General features: G+C 45.4%; 1 protein-coding gene across 1 annotated transcript; it reads right to left on the bottom strand.

Moving 5' to 3' along the window:
- Positions 1–14,493: 14,493 nt before the first annotated feature.
- On the bottom strand, positions 14,494–18,869 carry LOC140186648 (fibroblast growth factor 23-like). Its single transcript, XM_072241045.1, has 3 exons — positions 17,552–18,869; positions 16,778–16,881; positions 14,494–16,201 (listed from the first exon to the last, which is right to left on the bottom strand). Exons 1-3 carry the CDS (start codon positions 17,781–17,783, stop codon positions 15,914–15,916), a joined length of 624 nt encoding a protein of 207 aa, XP_072097146.1. The 5' UTR covers positions 17,784–18,869; the 3' UTR covers positions 14,494–15,913.
- Between the last annotated feature and the right edge of the window lie 1,406 nt (positions 18,870–20,275).

Raw genomic sequence — 20,275 nt, 5'->3', positions numbered from 1 at the left:
ACTGTCCTACCACTCCAGTCCCATCACCTCCAACATACCTCTCCTACAACTCCAGTCCCATTACCTCCAACATACCTCTCCTACAACTCCAGTCCAATCACCTCCAACATACCTCTCCTACAACTCCAGTCCCATCACCTCCAACATACTTCTCCTACAACTCCAGTCCCATCACCTCCAACACACCTCTCCTACAACTCTAGTCCCATCACCTCCAACATACCTCTCCTACAACTCAAGTCCCATCACCTCCAGCATACCTCTCCTGCATCTCCTGTCACATCACCTCCAACATACCTCTCCTACAACTCCAGACACCATCACCTCCAATATACCTCTCCTACAGCTCCAGTCCAATCACCTCCAATATATCTCTCCTACAAATCCAGTCCCCATCAACTCTAACTTACCTCTCAACCAACTCCTATCCCCATCACCTCCAACATACATCTCCTAAAACACCAGTACCCATCACCTCCAACCTACCTCTCCTACAACTCCAGTCCCATTATCTCCAACATACCTCTCCTACATTTCCAGTCCCATCACCTCCAACATACCTCTCCTACAACTGCAGTCCCATCACCTGAAATGTACCTCTCCTACAGCACATTTCCCCATCACCTCCAACATACCTCTCCTACAACTCCAGTCCCATCACCTCCATCATACCTCTGTTACAACTGCAGTCCCATCACCTCCAACATACCTCTCCTACAACTACAGTCCCATCACCTCCAACATACCTCTCCAACATCTGTAGTCCCATCACCTCCAACATACCTCTCCTATAACTCCAGTCCCATCTCCTCCAACATACGCCTCCTACAACACCTAACCCCATCATCTCCAACATACCTGTCCTGCAACTCCAGTCCCATCAAGTCCAACATACCTCTCCTACAACTCCAGAGGCCATCACCTCCAACCTACCTCTGCTACAACTACAGTCCCATCACCTCGAACACACCTCTCCTACAACTCCAGTCCCATCACCTCCAAAATACCGCTCCTAAAACTCCAGACACCATTACCTCCAACATACCTCTCCTACAACTCCAGTCCCATCACCTCCAACATGCATCTCCTCCAACTCCAGTCCCATCACCTCCAACATACCTCTCCTACAACTCCAGTACCATCACCTCCAACATTCCTCTCCTACAAGCCCAGTCCCATCACCTCCACATACCTCTCCTACAACTCCAGTCCCATAACCTTCAACATACCTCTCCTACAACTCCAGTCCCATCACCTCCAACATACCTCTCCTACAACCCCAGTCCCATCACCTCCAACATACCTCTCCTACAACTCCAGTCCCATCATCTCCAACATACCTCTCTTACAACTCCAGTCCAATCACCTCCAACATACCTCTCCTACAACTCCCGTCCCATCACCTCCAACCTACCTGTCCTACAACTCCAGTCTCATCACCTCCAACATGTTTCTCCTAAAACTTCACTCCCATCACCTCCACCATACCTCCCCTCAAACTCCAGTCCCATCATCTCCAACATACCTCTTCTACAACTCCAGTCCCATCACCTCCAACATGCCTCTCCTACAACTCCAGTCCCATCACCTCCAACATACCTCTCCTACAACTCCAGACCCCACCTCCAACATACCTCTCCTACAAAGCCAGTCCCATCACCTCCAACGTACCTCTCCTACAACTCCAGTCCCATCACCTCCAACATACCTCTCCTGCAATTCCAGTCCCATCACCTCCACCATACCTCTCCTACAAGTCCAGTCCCATCACCTCCAACCTGCTTCTCCTACAAGTCCAGTCGCATCACCTCCAACACACCTCTCCTACAACTCTAGTCCCATCACCTCCAACATACCTCTCCTACAACTCAAGTCCCATCATCTCCAACATACCTGTCCTGCAACTCCAGTCCCACCAACTCCAACATACCTCTCCTACAACTCCAGAGGCCATCACCTGCAACCGACCTCTGCTACAACTACAGTCCCATCACCTCGAACACACCTCTCCTACAACTACAGTCCCATCACCTCCAAAATACCTCTCCTAAAACGCCAGACACCATTACCTCCAACATACCTCTCCTACAACTCCAGTCCCATCACCTCCAACATACCTCTCCTACAACTCCAGTACCATCACCTCCAACATTCCTCTCCTACAAGCCCAGTCCCATCACCTCCACATACCTCTCCTACAACTCCAGTCCCATAACCTTCAACATACCTCTCCTACAACTCCAGTCCCATCACCTCCAACATACCTCTCCTACAACCCCAGTCCCATCACCTCCAGCATACCTCTCCTACAACTCCAGTCCCATCATCTCCAACATACCTCTCTTACAACTCCAGTCCAATCACCTCCAACATACCTCTCCTACAACTCCAGTCCCATCACCTCCAACCTACCCGTCCTACAACTCCAGTCTCATCACCTCCAACATGTTTCTCCTAAAACTCCACTCCCATCACCTCCAACATACCTCCCCTAAAACTCCAGTCCCATCATCTCCAACATACCTCTTCTACAACTCCAGTCCCATCACCTCCAACATACCTCTCGTACAACTCCAGGCCCATCACCTCCAACATGCCTCTCCTACAACTCCAGTCCCATCACCTCCAACATACCTCTCCTACAACTCCAGACCCCACCTCCAACATACCTCTCCTACAAAGCCAGTCCCATCACCTCCAACGTACCTCTCCTACAACTCCAGTCCGATCACCTCCAACATACCTCTCCTGCAACTCCAGTCCCATCACCTCCACCATACCTCTCCTACAAGTCCAGTCCCATCACCTCCAACCTGCTTCTCCCACAACTCCAGTCCCATCACCTCCAACACACCTCTCCTCCAACTCTAGTCCCATCACCTCCAACATACCTCTCCTACAACTCAAGTCCCATCACCTCCAGCATACCTCTCCTGCAACTCCAGTCACATCACCTCCAATATACCTCTCCTACAACTCCAGACACCATCAACTCCAATATGCCTCTCCTACAGCTCCAGTCCCATCACCTCCAGCATACATCTCGTATAACTCCAGTCCCGTCACCTGCAACCTACCTCTATTACAACTCCAGTCCCATCACCTCCAACATACCTCTCCTACAACTCCAGTCCCATCACCATCAACATAAGTCTCATACAACTCCAGTCCCATCACCATCAACATACCTCTCCTACAACTCCTGTCCCCATCACTTCCAACATACCTCTTCTACAACTCCAGTCCCATCACCTCCAACATTCCTCTCTTGCAACTCCAGTCCCATCACCTCCAACATACCTCTCCTACAACTCCAGTAACATCACCTCCAACATACCTCTCCTACAAGTCCAGTCCCATCACCTCCAACATGCTTCTCATACAACTCCAGTCCCATCACCTCCAACACACCTCTCCTACAGCTCCAGTCCAATCACCTCCATGATATCTCTCCTACAAATCCAGTCCCCATCATCTCCAACATAGCTCTTCTCCAACTCCTATCCTCATCACCTCCAACATACCTCTCCTACAACACCAGTCCCTATCACCTCCAACATGCCTCTCCTACAACTCCAGTCCCATCGCCTCCATCATACCTCTCCTACAACTCCAGTCCCATCAGCTCCAAACTACCTCTCCTACAACTCCAGTCCCATTACCTCCAACATACCTCTCCTACAACTCCAGTCCCATCACCTCCAACATACCTCTCCTACAACTCCAGTCACATCACCTCCAACAGTGCTCTCCTACAACTCCAGAACCATCACCTCCAACATACGTCTCCTACAACTCCAGTCCCTTCACCTCCAATATACCTCTCCTACAATTCCAGTTCCATCACCTCCAATATACCTCTCCTACAACTCCAGTCCCATCACCTCCAACATACCTCTCCTACAACTCCAGTCCCATCACCTCCAATATACCTCTCCTACAATTCCAGTCCCATCACCTCCAACATTCCTCTCCTACAACTCCAGTCCCATCACCTCCAACATTTCTCTCCTACAATTCCAGTCCTTTTACCTCTAACATACCTCTCCTGCAACTCCAGTCCCATCACCTCCAACATACCTCTCCTACATCTCCAGTCCCATTATCTCCAACATACCTCCCCGACAACTCCAGTCCCATCACCTCCAACATATCTCTCCTATAACTCCAGTGCCATCACCTCCAACCTACCTCTCCTACAACTCCAGTCCCATCACCTCCAACATACCTCTCCTGCAACTCCAGACCCCATCACCTCCAACATACCTCTCCGACAACTCCAGTGCCATCACCTCCAACATACCTCCCCGACAACTCCAGTCCCATCACCTCCAACATATCTCTCCTACAAAGCCAGTCCCATCACCTCCAACGTACCTCTCCTACAACTCCAGTCCGATCACCTCCAACACACCTCTCCTGCAACTCCAGTCCCATCACCTCCACCATACCTCTCCTACAAGTCCAGTCCCATCACCTCCAACCTGCTTCTCCTACAACTCCAGTCCCATCACCTCCAACACACCTCTCCTACAACTCTAGTCCCATCACCTCCAGCATACCTCTCCTACAACTCAAGTCCCATCACCTCCAGCATACCTCTCCTGCAACTCCAGTCACATCACCTCCAATATACCTCTCCTACAACTCCAGACACCATCAACTCCAATATGCCTCTCCTACAGCTCCAGTCCAATCACCTCCATTATATCTCTCCTACAAATCCAGTCCCCATCACCTCCAACATACCTCTTCTCCAACTCCTATCCCCATCACATCCAACATACCTCTCCTACAACACCAGTCCCCATCACCTCCAACATTGCTCTCCTACAACTCCACTCCCATCACCTCCAACATACCTCCTCTACAACTCAAGTCCCATCACCTCCAAAATACCTCTCCTACAACTCCAGTCCCATCACCTCCAGCATACATCTCGTATAACTCCAGTCCCGTCACCTGCAACCTACCTCTATTACAACTCCAGTCCCATCACCTCCAACATACCTCTCCTACAACTCCAGTCCCATCACTATCAACATAAGTCTCCTACAACTCCAGTCCCATCACCATCAACATACCTCTCCTACAACTCCTGTCCCCATCACTACCAACATACCTCTTCTACAACTCCAGTCCCATCACCTCCAACATTCCTCTCTTGCAACTCCAGTCCCATCACCTCCAACATACCTCTCCTACAACTCCAGTAACATCACCTCCAACATACCTCTCCTACAAGTCCAGTCCCATCACCGCCAACATGCTTCTCATACAACTCCAGTCCCATCACCTCCAACACACCTCTCCTACAGCTCCAGTCCAATCACCTCCATGATATCTCTCCTACAAATCCAGTCCCCATCATCTCCAACATAGCTCTTCTCCAACTCCTATCCCCATCACCTCCAATATACCTCTCCTACAACACCAGTCCCTATCACCTCCAACATGTCTTTCCTACAACTCCAGTCCCATCACCTCCAATATACCTCTCCTACAATCCAGTCCCATCACCTCCAACATACCTCTCCTACAACTCCAGTCCCATCACCTCCAACATACCTCTCCTACAACTCCCATTCCATCACCTCCAACATGCCTCTCCTACAACTCCAGTCCCATCACCTCCAATATACCTCTCCTACAATCCAGTCCCATCACCTCCAACATACCTCTCCTACAACTCCAGTCCCATCACCTCCAACATACCTCTCCTACAACTCCCATTCCATCACCTCCAACATGCCTCTCCTACAACTCCAGTCCCATCGCCTCCATCATACCTCTCCTACAACTCCAGTCCCATCAGCTCCAAACTACCTCTCCTACAACTCCAGTCCCATTACCTCCAACATACCTCTCCTACAACTCCAGTCCCATCACCTCCAACATACCTCTCCTACAACTCCAGTCACATCACCTCCAACAGTCCTCTCCTACAACTCCAGAACCATCACCTCCAACATACGTCTCCTACAACTCCAGTCCCTTCACCTCCAATATACCTCTCCTACAATTCCAGTTCCATCACCTCCAACATTCCTCTCCTACAACTCCAGTCCCATCACCTCCAACATTCCTCTCCTACAACTCCAGTCCAATTCCCTCCAACATACCTCTCCTGCAACTCCAGTCCCATCACCTCCAATATACCTCTCCTACAACTCCAGTCCCATCACCTCCAACATACCTCTCCTACAACTCCAGTCCCATCACCTCCAATATACCTCTCCTACAATTCCAGTCCCATCACCTCCAACATTCCTCTCCTACAACTCCAGTCCCATCACCTCCAACATTTCTCTCCTACAATTCCAGTCCGTTTACCTCCAACATACCTCTCCTGCAACTCCAGTCCCATCACCTCCAACATACCTCTCCTACATCTCCAGTCCCATTATCTCCAACATACCTCCCCGACAACTCCAGTCCCATCACCTCCAACATATCTCTCCTACAACTCCAGTGCCATCACCTCCAACCTACCTCTCCTACAACTCCAGTCCCATCACCTCCAACATACCTCTCCTGCAACTCCAGACCCCATCACCTCCAACATACCTCTCCGACAACTCCAGTGCCATCACCTCCAACATACCTCCCCGACAACTCTAGTCCCATCACCTCCAACATATCTCTCCTACAACTCCAGTCCCATCTCCTCCAACATACCTCTCCTACAACTCCAGTCCCATCACCTCCAACTTACCTCTCCTACAACTCCAGTCCCATCACCTCAAATGTACCTCTCCTACAACTCCCGTCCCCATCACCTGCAACATACCTCTCCTACAGCTCCAGTCCCACAACCTCCAACATACCTCTCCTACAACTCCAGCCCCATCACCTCCAACATACCTCTCCTACGCCTCCAGTCCCATCACCTCCAACATACCTCTCCTACAGCTCCAGTCCCATCACTTCCAACATACCTCTCCTACAACTCCAGACACCAGCTCCAACAGACCTCTCCTACAAAGCCAGTCCCATTACCTCCAACGTACCTCTCCTACAACTCAAGTCCCATCACCTCCAGCATACCTCTCCTGCAACTCCAGTCACATCACATCCAACATACCTCTCCTACAACTCCAGACACCATCACCTCCAATATACCTCTTCTACAGCTCCAGTCCAATCACCTCCAATATATCTCTCCTACAAATCCTGTCCCCATCACCTCCAACTTACCTCTTATCCAACTCCTATCCCCATCACCTCCAACATACATCTCCTAAAACACCAGTACCCATCACCTCCAACATACCTCTCTTACGACTCCAGTCCCATCACCTCCAACATACCTCTCCTACAACTCCAGTCCCATCACCCCCAACATACATCTCCTACAACTGCAGTCCCATTACCTCCAACCTACCTCTCCTGCAACTCCAGTCCCATTACCTCCAACATACCTCTCTTACTATTCCAGTCCCATCACCTCAAATGTACCTCTCCTACAACTCCTGTTCCCATCACCTCCAACATACCTCTCCTACAACTCCAGTCCCATCACCTGCAACATACCTCTCCTACAACTGCAGTCCCATCACCTCCAATATACCTCTCCTACAATTCCAGTCCCATCACCTCCAACATACCTCTCCTACAACTCCAGTCCCAATCTCCTCCAACATACCTCTGCTACAACTGCAGTCCCATCACCTCCAACATACCTCTCCTACAACTCCAGTCCCATCACCTCCAACAGTCCTCTCCTACAACTCCAGTCCCCATCACCTCCAACATACCTCTGCTACAACTCCAGTCCCATCACCTCCAACATACCTCTCCTACAACTCCAGTCCCATCACCTCCAACAGTCCTCTCCTACAACTCCAGAACCATCACCTCCAACATAGCTCTCCTACAACTCCAGTCCCCATCACCTCCAACATACCTCTCCTTCAACTCCTGTCCCATCACCTCCAACATCCCTCTCCTACAACTCCAGACCCATCACCTCCAACATACCTCTCCTACAACTCCAGACCCATCACCTCCAACATACCCCTCCTGCCAACTCCAGTCCTATCACCTCCAACATACCTCTCCTACAATTCCAGTCCCATCACCTCCAACATACCCCTCCTACAACTCCAGTCCCATCACCTCCAACATACCCCTCCTACAACTCCAGACGCCATCACCTCCAACATACCTCTCCTACACCTCCAGTCCCATCACCTCCAACATACCTCTCCTACAACTCCAATCCCATCAGCTCCAACATACCTCTCCTACAACTCCAGTCCCATCACCTCCAACATACCTCTCCTTCAACTCCAGTCCCATCTCCTCCAACATACTTCTCCATGATTACATGACCTGACAGTAACTGATCTAGAAATTGCAGCAGGATCAACTGCAGGTAAACTGACGTATAGAGATCTCACTCTACTGTCGTTCTGTCTTGCAAGTGCTTCAGGGGAAACTCCGACCTCATTAGAAGATGAAACCTTCTTGGGGCCACTTGATATATATGGAATGGAAATGGAAGGAAGTGTTTGGTTCAAGGAATAAAGGTGTAGACGATCTTCTAAATAGGGAGTGAATTCAGATATTGGAGATGCAAAGGAGCTTGCAAGTCCTGGTATAGGATTCTCTAAAGGTTGCCTTGCAGATTGAATCTGTTGGAACGAAGGCAAATGCAACATTAGCATTCATTTGCAAGAGGACTAGAATATAAAAATATAGAATGTAAAATATATAATTCCAAGGGTTTTAAGACATTGGTCAGATTACATTTGGAGTATTGTGAGTAGTTTTGTCCCGCATATCTAACAAAGGATTTGCTGGCTTTGGAGAGGGACCAGTGAGACAAAAATGATACTGGGAATGAAGGGGTTAATGTATGAGGAGTGTTTAATGACTCTGGGCCTGTTCTCATTGGATATTGAAGATTGGGAGGGGCGTGGTGGAATCTCATTGAAAATTCACCGAATATTGAAAGGCCTAGATAGAGTGGACATGGAGAGGATGTTTCCTATAGTGGAAAAGTCTGACACCAAAGGGCACAGTCTCAGAATACAAAAAAGTCCCTTTAGATGACAAGGAATTTCTTTAGCCAGAGGGTGGTTAATCTGTGGAATTCATTGACACAGATGGCTGTGGAGTCCAAATCATTGGGTATATTTAAAGCAAAGGTTGATAGGTTCTTGATTTGTAAGGCCACCGAAGGTTACAAGGAGAAGGCATGAGAATGGGGTTGAGAGGGAAAATAAATCAGCCATGATCAAATGGTGAAGCAGACTCAATGGGTGGAACAGCCTAATTCTGCTCCTTTGTCCTCGGGTCTTATGGTCTCATGGAAATAGAGGTGCATTGGGAAGTGAATTTAATTCTAGTTTAAGGGAATCATTTGTGATATCTCTTACAACACAGCTATGACTAAGCAAATCTTCAGCAATGCAGGGGGATCTGTGCACATTGCTTTACCCAACCCTGAAGTTAGGTCCTGGGTGACATTCAGCTTCATGAAAGGAGGCCATTTGCTATTGACGGTCGTGGCAGTGATTTGTAGATGCCTTTGTCTTTCTTGATTGGTTTGCATGCACACGTGTAACATGTCATCTAGTTTCTCTAAGGCATCGATGTAGACCGTCCCACCCCTTAGAGATTGTGCTTCACAGAGAAATAAAATATCCTCACTAATTTGCCCTTTTACTATTCTGCCCAGTTTCCTATTCAGTTCCTCTCTCAGCTCCCCAGGTTCTATCACTCACTGGGCAAAGTAACTACCAAACTACACACCCTTGAATTGGGGCAGCACTGTAGCAAAGTGGTTAGCACAGCGCTTTACAGTACCAGCGACCCGGCCTCACTTTCCACCCCAGTCTGTAAGCAGTTTGTACGTTCTCCCTGTGGGCTTCCTCCAGGTGCTCTGGTTTCCTCCCACAGTCCAAAGACGTAGAGCCCAAATACGTCCATGTGACAAATTAACCTACTAACCCCTACGTCTTTGGAATGTGGGAGGAAATCGGAGCACCCGGAGAAAACCCAGGTGGTTACAGAGGGAACATACAGACTGCTTGCAGACAGCGGTGTGAATTGATGCGGGTCACTGGCGCCGTAATAGCGTTACGCTAACTGCTACACAACCAGGTGTAGTATAAGGTGTTTACCACTCATGAGAGCACAAAGCTGAGAGGAAGGAGATAAGTTATGAAGCTGAAAGGAAGCAGTGAAGGTCACATCGCTGAGATCTGAAAATAAAGGTGTTTGTGAGAGGATGGCAATATTTGCACCTCAGTACTTAGAAGATCATTTAAGAGTTTTGCAGAATTGCATTAACGCCACGAACAGCCAGGCTCTTTGCACTCTCTTCTTTAGCCCTTCATGTGACTGGACACAGATCTGTAACAAAGAGGCATTTCCATCTCGTCCTCCCACTTAGAGTGTTCAGACCATCAGCAGAAACACATGGTGCCCTCTTGATTCTTGTTTCAGCCACTTCTGAGAACAGACGAACTTCCCCGTTGCCTGCAGCCATGGTGTGTCTCTTCTTAAAGAGGCAGTGGCTGTCCTTAACTGAGGTCAAGCACGCAACATTATAACCCCATTATAGCCAATGTAACAGGCTGACAGAACATGAATATCACCCACTGCCTGGCATGATGCCAAGAGTGTGTGCAGTATAAGTTCAATTTCTGCCAATATTAAATGCCTAGGCCGCAATCAAATACTGTTTGTGGACTTTTATTAACCTGTGCACCTTTCCAGATTTACTGAAGATTGAAATCCATGAAGAACCACTCTTCTGTACAAGCCAGAATCAAATTATGTTTCATATATATTTCTTGCTCAAACTTTTATGCTTAACCATTTCAAAGTTAAAGATGGACAGCATAATGGTGCAAGGTATTTGAATTGGGAAAGTGATATTGGCGTGAGTTGGAATTTAGCTGGGCTGTTGGTTGGGGGGAAGGGCTGACTCTGTTCTTTCTTTTCGTACTTGGGCAACAGGTCTTGTTGAATTTTGACAAGGCTGCACAGTGATTCAGGTACTGCGACGTCTCCAATCTGTCCACTTTCAGGTTTAACAAAGACAAGACAGATGCTTAGCAGCCAACAAACTCCAGAGAGATCAGTTGTCTATTTAAATATTACACGGGGAGAAAGAGCACCAGGAACAATCTGCTTTATAGGTTCAATTCATGGGGCACAGGAAACTTAACGGTGCATAGGAGTTTTGGGGAAAACATACATGGTCCAAAAGCACAGCCTACAAGCCAGGAGGAGCCACCAGTGCTCCCCCCCCCCCCACTGCTTCTCTCTATATCATAATATTTACTACTTCCCTAACTTTAAATCCGAGCATAAGATTCAAGACCCACATCACCGGGTTCAGGAACAGTTATTGCCCCTCAACCATCAGACTCTTGAACCAAGGGGGATAACTTCATTCAGCTTCACTTGCCACAATCAATGGACTGGCTTTCAAGGACGCTTCACCTCATAGTTTTGATATTTATTGCTTATTTATTTATTTATTATTATTTCTCTCTTTTTGTATTTGCACAGTTTGTTATCTTTTGCATGCTGGTTGAATGCTTAAGTTGGTGCGCTATTATTCTACAGATTTATTAAGTATGTCCACAAGAAAATGAATCTCAGGGTTGTATATGGTGACATAATATATGTACTTTGATAATAAATTTACTTTGAACCTTGAAGAATGTTAACTAAATACTCTCTAGAATGAGTAACTCTTTTGACTTTTTATATCATGTCTCCAAACAGACCACCATCCACACTCACACTATCACAGCAATGATTTCCTTATTGTTACTGGGTCTGTGCCCACCTCCTGAGGTACCTCTTTTTAGAGGCGATTCTGCTTTCAAAAGAGGGCTAGACAGCAAGCAAGAAAACCCAGATGACTGGCTGTCCCAAACAAAGCTCCTTCCCCTTCTTCGGCATGTAATGCACCTGATAAATATCAGCAAAAAGAAATCTCAACTCACCAGTCAAAGTACCAAGGACAAGTTCACCAAGAACTGGGGCCTGTGTTAGATACTTGAGCAAACGGAACAGAATGCAAGGTTGTACTTATTTTAAGATTTGCTGCAGCCTTAACTTTTGGCCTATTCTGGTGACTGCTGAAGAGCAACATTTTGATAGTGTAGATGTTCTTTTATCGCCTTGTTATGGGATGGGAAAAGTGTTCCTTCCTGTATAATAATAACCCTTTTCATGTTGAAGATCTAAGTAAACTCATTTGGTAATAAATCAAAATACTTTAAGGAAGGGGTTCTCAACTTGGGGTCCATGGACCCCTTGGTTAATGGTAGGAGTCCATAGCAATATAAAGAGTTGGGAACCCCTGCTTTAAGGCACGAGGGTACTACCTGCATTTCTGCACAAGCCCAAAAGTCAATGTCAATTTTCATATTTAAAAATTCTTATGGAAGACTTACTGCAAATTATTACAGTGGCTTCTGAGCTAAAAGTATACCTTTGATTGGAATCAATAGTGCAAGAGATGAAATGGGTGTCATACTTTTATAGTAACTCCGCAATCCTCCCAAGCAATCCAGCCTCACCGCTTATCTCAGTTGTGGCACAGAAATCAAGATTATCCCTGTTTGCGTTGGCAAGATGATTGAAGCAGGTTTTGCGAAACTTTCCAGTAAAAGTCCTGTCAATGTCATATTGAAAACTTTTGATAAAATGGCTAAATATTGCAATGAATGGGAATGAGCAGATTTACTGTAAAAATGTGCGTTTTGTTTACATACTTCAAACCTTGTTTTTTTTGGTGTCATTCCTCAGTAATGCTGGGCAGTTCCAGCTTGAAAATACACAAAATAATTTACATCCTCTCCAACCCCTTCTGGGAAAGGTAACACTCAGGAGATTTAAAACTGAGTGATATTTTGCAAGGTGTAAATATGGCCCCGTAAAGGCATTCTGCAGTTCAGTGCTGGAGCCACCCGTAAGGAGTATGTACCTTCTCCTTGTGACCACGTCGGTTTCCTCCCGCAGCCCAAAGATGGACCAGTTAATAAGTTAATTGTCATTGCAAGTTGTCCTGTGATTAGTTTAGTGTTAAATAAATGGGTCACTGGGTGGTGAGGCTCATTGGGTCAGAAGGGCCTGTTCCTCACCGAATCTCGAAATAAGTAAATAAACCACACACCCATTAAATAGCTAAACTTTTTACACTCACAAATTTCTACAGATGTACCATGCAGAGCATTCAAACTGACCACATCACCGTCTGATATGGGAGGGGGCAACTGCGCAGGACCAAAATAAGCTGCAGAGAGTTGTAAACTTAGTCAGCTCCATTGGGCAGAGGCCTCCGTAATATCCGGGACATCTTCGAAGAGCAACGCCTCAAGTAGCCGGCGTCCATCATTAACGACCCCCATCAACCAAGCCATTCCTTGCTCTCACTGTTACCATCAGGAAGGAGGTACAGAGGCCTGAAGGCACACACTTAGCAATTCAGGAACAGCTTTCTCCCCTCTGCCATCTGATTTCTGAATAGACTTTTTATTCATGAACACAACCTCACTACACTTTTGCACTACTTTTTAATTTAACTATTTAATATATCAGAATCAGAATCAGGTTCAATATCACTGGCAGATGTTGTGAAATGTGTTAACTTTGTGGTAGCAGTACAACACAGTACATAATGATAGAGAAAAAACAGCAAATTAGAGTAGGTATATGTATATTAAGTAGTTAAATAAATAGTGCAAAAATAGAAATAAAAAGGTGGTGGTAATGGGCTCAATGTCCATACAGAGATCGGAGGGCAGAGGGGAAGAAACTGTTACTGAATTGTTGAGTCTATTCCTTCAAGCTTCTGTACTTACTGTAATTCTCAGTTTCCATTTTCTCACTGCCTATTATTTCTATTTTTGCATAAATGAATTAATTTAACTATTCTATAGACACACCTACTATAACTCACATTTTCTCTATTATTATGTATTGCAATGTACTACTGCCACAAGGACAACAATTTTCATGTCATATGCCGGAGATATTAAACCTGATTCTGATTAAGGGAAGACTCTCTTCATTAATGAAAGGCGTGAGATAAATGCTTCATTGCATTCTGATGTTGTATTACGAGTTTCGAGATTTTTGCCCCAAGGAAGTTATTGACAAAAATATAAGCTAATAGAGTTTGAAGGATGTGCTTAATTACATTTTATTCAGAGCAGTGCTGTTAAAAGCTATCAATGACAAACTGTCCATTTGGTTAGCTGAATTGCTATATTAAATTACTATCAAAGGTCCTTGAGTAATTATTCAAACAAATGTATAGTTTGGTATGCTGTTGATTTGCTTCTATTGTTTGTATGATGTGTGTTTTTTACTCTCTCTTTCTCTGCACAGAAGTTTTTAGTCTTTTTTTTATTGGGTTATTTGGATTTCTTGCTCTGTGGCTGCCTGTAAGCAGAAAAATTTCTAGGTGTATACTTTATATGTTCTTTGATAATAAATGTGCTTTGAATCTTTGAAATGGAAAATTTCAATAATTAACATTTATTTTCTTTTATTGCTTTATTATCACCATCATACAAACCACCACTTAAGTTAAAAAACCTTATAAAAAGTAGTTGCATATACATATAAATATAAATATTGACAGCAATAATTTAAATAAATAGATAATTCAGAGTAGGCAATACAATTTCATGCATGAGATTAGCCTACTTTATATGCAGGAGTGATTCAAGTTATTTGCATATGTGAAATAAAAAGCATTTACATTGTCCTTCTGATCTCCAATATCTATTAAATTAGGAAGTATCCCAAGATAAGGTGGCTATTCAACCCACTGGGATTTGGAAGGGAAAAAATCTGCTCAGTCTGCCCCGTGTTGAGAAGCAGCAATCCAAGGGTTTTAGTTTGGTTTCAAAGGACACTCTACCTGGATTCCAGAGACATCTGACAAAGCCTTGCACAGAAAGCAATGAGTTCAGTTCAAACTTTAAGGTAGGCTGGACATGAAACCAGAAGAGTTGAAGAGTACAAAAACTCTCTGCTGTTTGGAGAGGTTATGTCAAGGTTGAAGAAGGATTGTGTGATAGCCAGGCCATAGTATTGAGACTAATGCCACTGCTGGCTGACGTTGACAAGCTGGTTCAGGTTCCTCAACGCACAGTAGCCATATATTCCAAAAACATCAAGTCTATGAAGTCATTGGAAGGAGTTGGAGTTAATGTATGAATGGGGGCAGGCCACTGAATGAATGAAGAGAGGAATGGGCGTCATACAAATTCCTCAATGGTTTAAAGTCCACAAATTAAGCCAAAATATCTGTAAGGCTTATTAAACTGCACAGGCCACTGAACGTCTCATAACGGACAATGCAGAGAACGAGCTGATTACTCTTCCACTTGCTTTGGTTGGAGTACCACACCCATTTCTCCTCACGGAGAAATTCGAATTTTTTCGGCAGTGCACCGAGAAGGCGATGAGTTCAGAGATATGAATAAGTTTCCAGAATCATGGAAGGGTCACATCTTGTACATCGGTACGGGAAGTCTCTCAGTAATACTTTAAACAGGATTTCGTCTAAACTGGTAAAAAGGCGTTTGTTTTTTTACATGTTTTTTTTACACGAAAGCCGAACAATGTATCAAATAAACAGCTGAGAGAGTGATTGAAATTAAGATCCTGGAACCGCGTAAGACACAACTGAATACTCCAATGGAATCTTTGTGGTCGTAGCAGGATTAATTGAGGACATCTTCTGCCTTAACTGTGCCAGCAGTCCTTCAATTAGCCCGCGCCTATTCTTACGTTTCTTTTCCATTCCGAACTAGGTTGGCCGTGCAAGGTAATTATTATGTAGAATCGAACCCAAGGAACAGTACTTTTGACCTATGTCATCGCAGTGATCGGAGTTTCAAACCCCTGAAACGGCGGGAGTGTCCCTTTACCCTCTGCTAACTCTGAGCTGTTTCGAACTCGCCTGCTGTACGGATCTCATCTGAAAGGGATCGTTAGTCACCATCTCTGGTGCCCGCCTGCTGTGTGTAGGGGTAGGCAACTCGTTTTCTCGAGGCAAAAACATAGAAAGAGGAGGCATTTCTCTGTCGGGGTTGTACGGATGTTTCTCCACACTCAAAGAAAGCACCTTCTTGTGCCTCGGTGAGTGATACACGTTGTAAAACGTTTCTAACTGCTCCTCCTTGAAGTTGCAATCATCTTCACGGTAGGTTGTCTATACAAAAAAAATGAGGAAAATATATTACAACCCGGCCTCTGTTGGAGCATCCCTGCACTGGAAGAAGGATGTGGGGCCGCGGAAAGGGTTGTGGGAGATTTAACAACGATGGCCCTTGGGACGAGGGGACCACCGCTCATAAGCTTTAGAAGGGTCATTTATTTCTTATCTGCGTATACAACTCTGAAATTCCTAGGCTGGACTGCCTGGGACTACTTCCTTTGGAGAAAGCCGACGGGAGATATGAATGACGACGAGGTCTGGAGCGAGGGGATAGCGGGCGACTGTCCTCACCGGTGGAGTGGCCAAGAGCAGACGGTGACAGATGTAACAGAGTGGCATGGAGTGGGGGGGGGAGGACATCGCAGTGCGTTGGCGAATGGGTATGGGTGGGGTGGTAGAACTAAAGAGTTGTACTGCTAGGACGCGGACCCGTTGGGCCAAGTGCCCTCCTACTGTGCTGTAAGGCGCCTCTGACAGTCTTGTAAAACTTATGATTGGTTTTCACTTCGGAATCTTCAGGGGCGGCGTGTGTAGAGGAGAGCCGAAGGGAACAAGTAAAGGGGAACTCACCGATCCAAAGATGTGTCCCCAGGCGTCCATGCACAGGTACCGGCCTGTTCTCACCCCTCGGATCACCACCTGCCCAGGTTCCACTGCTTTGATCTCGACCAGAGCTGCAACCCAACAAAAACAGGGTTCCTTTAGAAAGCTCCCTCATATAACCGAAAAGGCGAGTCAACCCGAGGTCTCACGCAGGTATAAAGAAGGACAACAGACAGCAAGGGAAAATGGAGAACATTTTCAAGAATTTGGGACAGACAGACGGCTCAATAGCCCTTTTTCTGTGATCATATGGTTGAGTCAGTTGGCGATGACAGCACTGCCCGATCTCCACCACCCAATAATCCTGCATCCACTGAACACGTAAAAAAACAAAGCTAAACTTTCAAAGCGCCTTACTTCTTAATAGCTACAAATCGTATTGATGGAATCGTGAGGCACGACATAGAATACAGACAAGATCGATTTTTTAAAAATATATACACTTCGTGCAAAGTGTCTTACTTTATTTATCACAGGAAATAAAATAGGGCAAGCACAAGCATTCGGGGAAGAGGTGCATTTCCAGTTGGAGAAAAGATCTCATTCATCTGCATTGTCCCGATGAGTTCGATAAAATTGTTAACAACCGGTCAACTAAAGTATACATTATGTCGGCAGTTAGCCTAGTGTACTGTTTTCGACCACAAAAGCAGGGGGAATTTAAGATATTTTTAGGGGAGATGAAAAATTTAAGGATAAATTGTCAGACTGTGTAAGTTCTCCATTGAAACATTAACTTACTGTAAAAGTTCTGGGCGTGCGAGCTGTCGATGCGTCCATCGGGGTTGATTTGCAAGTGTTTGTTGTTGCCTTCCATGTACAGGTGCTTGAATCGGATCTGCTGACCCCAGTCCTGTTGAGGTCCTGAGTCTATATCAAGCCTGACCAGAGGAGTGTATCTGACGAGTGAGGAGCCGAGGGCTGCGGCGAGCTGCAGCATCAGAAGAGCGTGGTGGATGAGGCTGGCGCCCATGCCGGAGCTGCGAGTTGAGAGCTCGACCCTTCTCCTGGTCGCAACCCGAATCGTTCTTCCGGCCCTGAACCCATTGCGCTGCTTTTAAAGTCAACCCAGCAAATGACATCAGAATCACCTTAAACCCCGGCAAAAAGCCAGTGAGTGATATGACAGCCTTGGATGAGGTTGTGGGTTTTTGCATTAGGTTCATTGTGAGCCACTCATCCTGGAGGAGGGCGAGGGGAGGGCACAGGGGCTGTTCGTTAATTGCCAAAGTTGAAATGGGTGATGGGGATACAGTCAGAGCCAGCCCTTCAACACGGACCGCAGCTGGGCGAACTTTGAGACAACTTTCCAACGAGGACTTTATACTCAGGTTGTTAAAGTTCACTCTCTGACATGGTTACCAGGTACCTGCGACTGTCTCCTTCTACTACACGGCGCTTGATCTTCTAACACAATTTTGCCTCTGACCATCCTTTTTCCAATTGAAACCTCTTTTCTCCAGTTGGGTAGGTGCGTTATCCATTTATTGAGGACATCCCTTACCCTTAGCACTTCTGCATCACTTTAAACGCTTCTTTTAATCGCCAAGGATACTCCGGTTTCCTTGTTATAGAAGTCGTGACTTGATAATGTAAGCAATTATCTTTCCAATCGCAGCGGTCCGGAATACAGCGAATGAATATTTAATTGTACTAACTCCAGCGCCAGGCTTATACATGAAATAACATTTAAACAATTACTTAAGTTTGCTCTTCTGATAAACTGACTACCCTGCAAAAATATGTTATATTTTGATTGGGCGAAAGGGTAAATTCAAGCCAATTTCACAACTCTCACGATCATTAACCGGGAGGAACGTTTATTTCACTGAATATTAGAGTTTCTTTCATTTTCACCAGCAGCAGATGTTAGAACCAGGAAGTGCCTCTTGCTGTCAGGCACTCTGTGCTGGATACATAAACCCGCCGCTCATTTCCCTGTATTCGAAACTTTGCCACCGACGTTTCCAATCCCCACACTGAGAGCCATGTGTCCCGCTTCCTGCAGCACGGAACACGGATTCACTGCATCTTCCCTCCTCTGACACGGTGCATGTGAGCCTCCGGAATGCTGGCGAGACGGCCAGTTTATACGTGTATCATTTCCAGAAACCTAGAATGGATGGCAGAGATTCCGGGAAGGTCAACAAGTTTTCCGAAGTCTGCAGCGTGGAAATGAACATTGACCTAATGGCATGTTCCGGACGTACCTAAAGTAACGTCGATTCAGACCATATAAATGTATAAACATTAAATAAATACTGTCGATCATCAAATGCATTTATTGTGCACCTTTAAGTGTGCCGTTTCATCAAAAAAAATTATTTTGAAAACTAGAGTCCCACAATTCTTTGATAAATCGGTATAAATGAGTTACACTTCTTTAAACCGTCCACAAGGAGTCGCACTGTGATATCCGTCGTGGTCGTTTCAACATTTTCCAACCCCTCAAAATGCCCAAAGGTGTCAGTCACTGCCTCCCGAAAAATTTCTGACATACATTTAAATAAAAATCTATAAACGGGGAAAAACGACTTGGTTAAATTTTTGCTACCATTTTATCACGTCAAATTAAAATAAAGCACATTAGCATTTTGATCACTTCACCCTTATTGGGGTTTTGATGCCTGTAAGTCAGATAATAAGGCTGCTAGTTCGTTGCGTTGGAAGTCGTCATTCTATATATTGCTTCTGCTAGTCAATGCACTTTTAAAGCTATTACTATATGGCTCTGTGCAGGACAGTAAGGACAATAACTTGTATTGTGCAACAACCTACAGTCAAAGTCAATCAATTCGCACTTACTCAGAGCTACCTGAACAAGACCTTACTGTTAAGATAGACCTTTTTTCTGAAACTCCAGCAGCCCGTAACGGCTGGCAGTGACTGTGGGTAAATAAACTGTATCAAATGCCTCACACCGTCTGTAGTCATGAAATATATATTGACCCAAATGCAAACATGCACGTGAGTTACAGAACCGCCGCAGACCCAGTGAATAGGGGAATAGTCCAAAGAACGAACTAGCCAACACCTCTCGTTTGCCACAAAGTGTTCTCCTCAAAATATTTCAATTTATTGCCATGAAAGTGGAGTCGAATATATTCCAGGTAAAAGCATGTGACATTTCTTTAAAAGCCAAATAATCTTTTATTTCAGAAATATAGTTAATGCATATCAGGGAAACAGAGGTCTAACCCAAAACAATTACAGTACTGGGGGAACAATAACTTTATTAATGTTTCACCCTTCAGATGAACTATTCCTAGGTCTAATAAAAAGAAAGTGGAGTGGAATTAACGACATTAATGATTCTATCCAATGTAATATGTTAGCCTGTCCTTTTTTCTATAATTTTGTTTTTAGTTTTATTTAGTTTTGGTTAATATCGCTTGGTCAATTAATATGTCTTTTTTTCTTTTCTAATTTGTTTTTTTTTAGATTTTTTCTTATTTATCCTTCTAC

This window comes from Mobula birostris, chromosome 23 (assembly GCF_030028105.1).
Source record: "Mobula birostris isolate sMobBir1 chromosome 23, sMobBir1.hap1, whole genome shotgun sequence".
Taxonomy (NCBI): Eukaryota; Metazoa; Chordata; class Chondrichthyes; order Myliobatiformes; family Myliobatidae; genus Mobula; species Mobula birostris.
The sequence above is the reverse complement of the archived record's forward strand: the minus strand, read 5'-3'. Positions and strand labels throughout refer to the sequence as shown.

What these genes read in the sequence shown, in the direction of transcription:
- LOC140186648 (XM_072241045.1), bottom strand. Translation starts at nt 17,783, where the DNA reads ATGGGCGCCAGCCTCATCCACCACGCTCTTCTGATGCTGCAGCTCGCC. An exon ending in GCACGCCCAGAACTTTTACA is followed by an intron (nt 16,882 to 17,551) that starts GTAAGTTAATGT and finishes GTTGGGTTGCAG; the next exon opens with CTCTGGTCGAGATCAAAGCA. An exon ending in GGGGACACATCTTTGGATCG is followed by an intron (nt 16,202 to 16,777) that starts GTGAGTTCCCCT and finishes TTTTTTGTATAG; the next exon opens with ACAACCTACCGTGAAGATGA.